Here is a 5671-nt window from a genome sequence, read left to right on the forward strand (position 1 = left end):
TTTTCTCGGCCCCTTCCCTGGAAAGACTAGTGATTTATGTGGGAAACGCCCAGTAGCTACTAGAATAACTACCCATTGGCAGTAAGGTGTTGCTTCTTTATTACCAAAGGCCATTTCGTCGAAACGTGTGAACAAACTTTGCTATTTTTAACTGCTGCAGATTATGACCTCAAGTTTGTACCATATTCCAAAAAGGGAAATTTTTCAAGTTGTTGAGTTAATTAACATTGATAATTAGTTAGCAGCATCACTATTTTCTGCGAAGTTTTCAATTTCGACGCTGGCGCGCTCTTTCAGTTTTCGGCCAATTGATTTTTCATGGATGTTAGAGGCGTAAAAAAACCTCCCTTCTGTTTCTGGGAAGGTCTTACTAATGGGTCTGTGAATGGAAAAATCAAGAAGTGTGCCCTCATGCGTTAAAATTACAAAAATGGAGACCCACCCCCTCTTAAAACGAACCTCCCCTCGTCACTCAAAACACCCCCTGTGCCCAATTTAAATGCAAATGTTTTCTTTAGGTCTTACTGGGCGAGCCCTTTTCCTAACCTGATTTCGAGAAAGTGTCTTAAATTCAATTTGCAATTTGAATATCCAATTATTTTTCATGTTTCACTTGGCTATAGGGCAATTGATTCGGATTGAGATCGTTTTTAAGATTCGAAGTGAATTATTTAAATTTAGAAATTGTCGGCAATGGGTTTTTGGAGTCGCCGGAAATTTGACTTTCATGTGTTTTCAGTGCTGTGAATAGCTGAAGGCAGGAGTTACAAGCGGCAACTCAACCCTTTGATCACTGGGTCCGCTAGAGATCAAAATACACCTGTGATAATCAAGATCCGAACGCCGCATTCCCCTTAGGGCTAACTGGCTCCCGTCACTCAAACGAACTAAGATCGGAGGGTTCCTTTGTTGTGTAACGGTTTCGCCGATTTATGGTTTCTTGGAAGATTGAAATTAAACCCAGAATTATAAGCCCGCCTAATTATAAAGACATGCTGTGTTGCTTATTTGTAACGATAAGCGCAATACGCGATCAAGAATGCGATAGCGGCCGCGTTCTTTGATCTATGCCCGACCGATAGCGCCGGCGTGAATGCAACTGACTTTGGGTTAAAATGGTACTATAAAATAAAGGGAAAGACTAGCTTTCATGTTTTAACCCCGCCTGTCAATGTGATCGAATAGGACCGGCCATGATTTAATTCAACAGGACAAGTTTGCATGTTATTACTCTTCGGGTATCTGTGATAGACTCGGGATTTGATATTTTGTGGAGCTAATTTTGTGTCAAATTAGAATGCGACCATTGTCTTTTATAAAGAGTAGTTTAAGATGAAAATGACAAGGTGCTTCAAGGGTAACATGTTTAAAAATTAGAAAAAACCTTAAAACATTAAAAAGTTTTGTGCAAGTTGCACAGATTGTTTGGAATGTAGCAATCCCTGCTAATATACCTCAAAAATTGAAAAGGAGTTGAGTTTTTTCTAGAAAAATTCACTTTCCAAAACTGTTTCAATTTTTTAAAAAAATTTCTGTTGACTGCTTGAAAAGGCATAGTTTAAAAAACTGAAATGCGTTAAAATTAGTTTAACGCTAGATAAAAGAGAATCCTTGAGGGGGGGGGGATGGGGGTGGTCAGACTGAAAATTTTTGTGCCGATAGTTATATATTAGTTCAATGACGTGTGGCATCAAAACAGAATTTTCTTGTATGCTCGAATGATTTTAGCTCTATGTGTGTTGCCTGTCTTCTCAAATTGTCAGCATTAGGTTTATTTTACTTCTTTTTTTCAGATAGTTGTGATTGATTGTTTATCGGTTGGTTGCCTTAGAAATGGAATCAGACGACGATTTGGTCCGAGATGAATTCTTTTCAACTCTCAATGCGCACAACGAAGAAGAATCAAAACAAGACTTTGCTTCAAGTTTTCTGGACGGATTCCAACAGCAAGGTCACGAAATCCACAAGCGAAGCACAGTAAAACCCTCTAAAAATCCAACTCACGACAAAAAGTATTCAGGCAGGCAAACGACTAGAAGAAAAATTGGACAAGAAAATCATGAAACTGTAATCGAAAAGAAAATAAACAAGAAAAATGAACATTTTGGCGAAGAATTTTCCGATTACGACTCGGAAAATTTTGAAGAACTAGAAAATTACGAACAACTTGAAGATGGCAATATCGAAGACGATGACAGTGAAGATGATTTTAATGACTCAGCTGATAAAGATATGAGTCATAGGCCACACAAGAAACGAAAAGTGGAAGTAGATTCAGCTAACAGCGATGACGCAGAGTCCGATTCGGAATCATTAAATGATGATCAAAATGAAGATGACGAATTAGACGAAGAAGAAGATGAAAGCGATGATGAAAATGATTCCGAAGGAGGTTCCGATGATTGGGTAGATCTCGAGAATGTCGATGATGAACCGAAAAGTAAAAGAAACAAAATCGATAAGTCGTTAAAGAACAGTTCAAAATCAAAACAACCAACATCTGAAATTTCGTTTTTCACCGATTCCTTTGGAAAAAAGAAAGATACCAACAACGTCGCAGACTCACAGCGAGGCCTGGCTTTGAAGAAACAGTTGACTCTATGGGAAAAATACTTTCAACTTCGTGTTTTGTTACAATCATCATTGCAAGCAGCAAATGAAATTCGGCCAGCATCTATCGAAAAAATTTCAAAGGACAATGAAAATTATTGCGAGCTTATGAAGAATTTGGATTACGTACTTGAAAAGTTTTTGACAATTGCTGAAAAATCTTTTGATTCATTAGAATTGAAAACTGAATTAGAGCTGGACAGTTCATCAAGTTTCGAAGAGCGAATCGAACGTTTGAGTAAAACTTTAATAAACGAAGGTCCTAATTTGATGCAGTTTTGGAACGATAAAATTATGTTATCAATGGGAAAACACACTCAAAGATCAAGCTCTTTTTCGGGTACTAATAAAAATGCAATGACTGCACAAATAGAAGGAGTTTTAGCCGACAGGTCACGACTGCTAAAACGAACGAGAACGAAACGAGTGGAATACAGCAGTTCGGTTCCCGACGAAGAAATACCGGACGATGAAATTTATGACGAGTACGATTTCTATCAGAACCTGGTCAAAGACCTCATCAGTAGTCGATCCTCTGCTACCAATCAATATCTAAACCAGCAACAAAATAGCAACTTGAAACTGAAAAATGTAAAATCTATTACGACACAGCTTGTAAGAAAACACAAAGCCATTGTGTTTGATATACACGCCAAGTTGGTAGGCTTTACAGCGCCAAAGCCCTCGGCGGAAGATTGGAGAGATGATGCTATAGATTCTTTGAGTTTATCTATTTTTGGCAATTAAATATCGCGTAAAAGTTTTTGATGTTGTCTGAAAATTTTTGATATAGAGTACAAAATTTCATTCCGTGAAATAGAGTACAAAAATTCATTCCGAAGTTTTTGGCGTGTTTGTTATTTCGATTTTTAAATGCTGCTTTTTGTTTTCCGTAGATGCTTTCTTCAGAAGTCTGCCATAGTTTTGTAACCGCCGCAAGTCTGTTTTAAATTTTTTTTTAATTTTGAGAGCTTCGATTTTTTTCATTCATCTTCTAAACATGCGAGCTTGCGTGTGTGAGGTTATTTGAGTAGTCCACTTTTCAAAGTGGCTCATTGAAGTAAAAACATGTTCTCGCTAAATCTTTAGGTAACTCAAAAAAGTGTCAATCAAAAAATATTCGTGAAATTCGTTCAGCGTTTAGGTAGTATATTTTTTCTTTGAAACACGAACAAAAACTTCTCGGATTGTCTGTTGGCTATGTTCGTTAATTTTCAACCGCTTGGCCAGGACAAAAAAAGTTTGAAAGAACGAAGATTGCTTTTTATTCTGCCAAAAACTCAAATTTGGCTGCGACACCAAACGTCGAATGACGATCAAATAATTGAGTTTTTAATTTAACTTTAATTTTTGTTTTTGTCTGTTATAAACCATTTGAGTAGCTCTTGTGTGCTAAATGTCCTGAAAATTGACTCATTTTTACGCTTGCGGTAAGCCAGAGTGTTGCAACCGGGTACTAGTCTTTTTTCCGTAAACAAATTTGTTGAAAAGATTTCGCAGATATTTCATCTTTATATTAAATTCAAAATCAAGCAAGGACCCAGCACATATGGCGAAGAGGTAACACACCTGCTTGAGACGACAAATGCTTCAGGTTTGAGCCCGGCCGGGATTTGTTTTTCGAAATTTTCTGCCTTTTTGGGACTAAACCCAATTGTTTATTTTTTTCCGCTCACTTTCCTTAGCACCGAGTTTTTTTTGAGTGTTCAGCTTTCTTCTTAATTCCTGAATGCCATTTCTAATGTCCCATTGACAAAGGTCATTGAGTTACAAGATTTTTTGCGGAATTTTATTTTTAAAAACTGTTTATTCTTGTGATCAGCCTCACTCACAAATAAAAGAGTTCATTAAAAGTGTTCATTTATTTGATGGCATTTTTGCTATAACCACGATCTGTAGCTGTGGAAATTTCATAGCATCTGTTCTAAGCTTTATTTGTGGCTAGTGTTTGTTAATTATTAAGCGTCCGTGGCTGAGTTGTTAGTGCGTGAGACTCATTATATGTAGGTCGCAGATCGAATCCGAGACGTTAGCGGAGTTTTTACTAATTCGAGACTGAATTCTACTTTTTCTTTTTGCTTTTTTATAAAACTGCTTATTGTCGTGTTCTCGCTAGTGAATGCGAAGCGAAGCTTTGCGCTTGTTAGATTTTTTTGCTTCGCTCATTAATGTGAATTATTACGTTTGCCATAATTGTACTCGCGATTAGCAAGCGTTATCAGTTTGGAACTTCGACCGATTCTTGTAAACATTTTGTTGAACAATATCATTGAATGATTTTTCTCAAATTTGCACATTCGTCAACCAACAAACATATTTTGATGTCGAAATTGAAGACATATTTGAGCCTTTTTGCATTTGAAAATCCCTTTCTAATCAACATATTATTTCAATTCTTGTTTTTAATATTACCAACTCCGTTTCGATATTCTTTTTTCCTCGTTTTTCTTTAATACTCGGCTTAAAAGTCTTTCGGTTTATACTTAATCGGCATAGTGCCATCATATGGCATTGATGAAGAAGAGAAACAAGAAATTTACGCGTGTTAGTCTTTTGAGGCAGCGATTGGATGGATTGTTTCGAAAGTTTTTGATTTGTTTAGGAAAACGTTTTTTTGGCTCAACGTTGTCTGCTCAAAATGTGTCGGCATGAATACAGTTTGGTTTTTATGCAAATGTAGCTTGGAATTTTTTTATTTGTCATGTTTTTGTTCTCAAAATAGATCTTTAAGACAAAGATTTTAAAATTTACCATTAAAACGGAAGCCGTGGTTCGATGCTCGTATTCTTAGCAGCTCATTTTCAAGTTTAGTTCAGACTCATATATAGGTCGCCAGGGGCGGATCTAGGATTTTATCGAGGGAGAGGGGCAGCTTTTAAAAAAATATCGAAAGTTTTGTCGACTTTGTTTTTTAGTTTGACCAAATTGATTTTCTGAGCTCTCCCAAATCACTTCAAAGACCCTAGTTTTGACAAAAATTTTCTGCACCGCAGCCAAACTTTTGAACAAACAGGCAAAAAGGCGTTTTTTGGCACTTTTTGGAAAATGTTGAACAAAAAAT

The 5671-nt window shown here is 36.6% G+C and overlaps 1 protein-coding gene across 1 annotated transcript; it reads left to right on the forward strand.

Moving 5' to 3' along the window:
• Positions 1-1797: 1797 nt before the first annotated feature.
• On the forward strand, positions 1798-3420 carry LOC134840338 (uncharacterized). Its single transcript, XM_063856100.1, has one exon. It carries the CDS (start codon positions 1834-1836, stop codon positions 3355-3357), a length of 1524 nt encoding a protein of 507 aa, XP_063712170.1. The 5' UTR covers positions 1798-1833; the 3' UTR covers positions 3358-3420.
• The last annotated feature ends 2251 nt before the right edge of the window (positions 3421-5671 follow it).

This window comes from Symsagittifera roscoffensis, chromosome 2, assembly GCF_963678635.1.
Source record: "Symsagittifera roscoffensis chromosome 2, txSymRosc1.1, whole genome shotgun sequence".
NCBI lineage: Eukaryota > Metazoa > Xenacoelomorpha > Acoela > Convolutidae > Symsagittifera > Symsagittifera roscoffensis.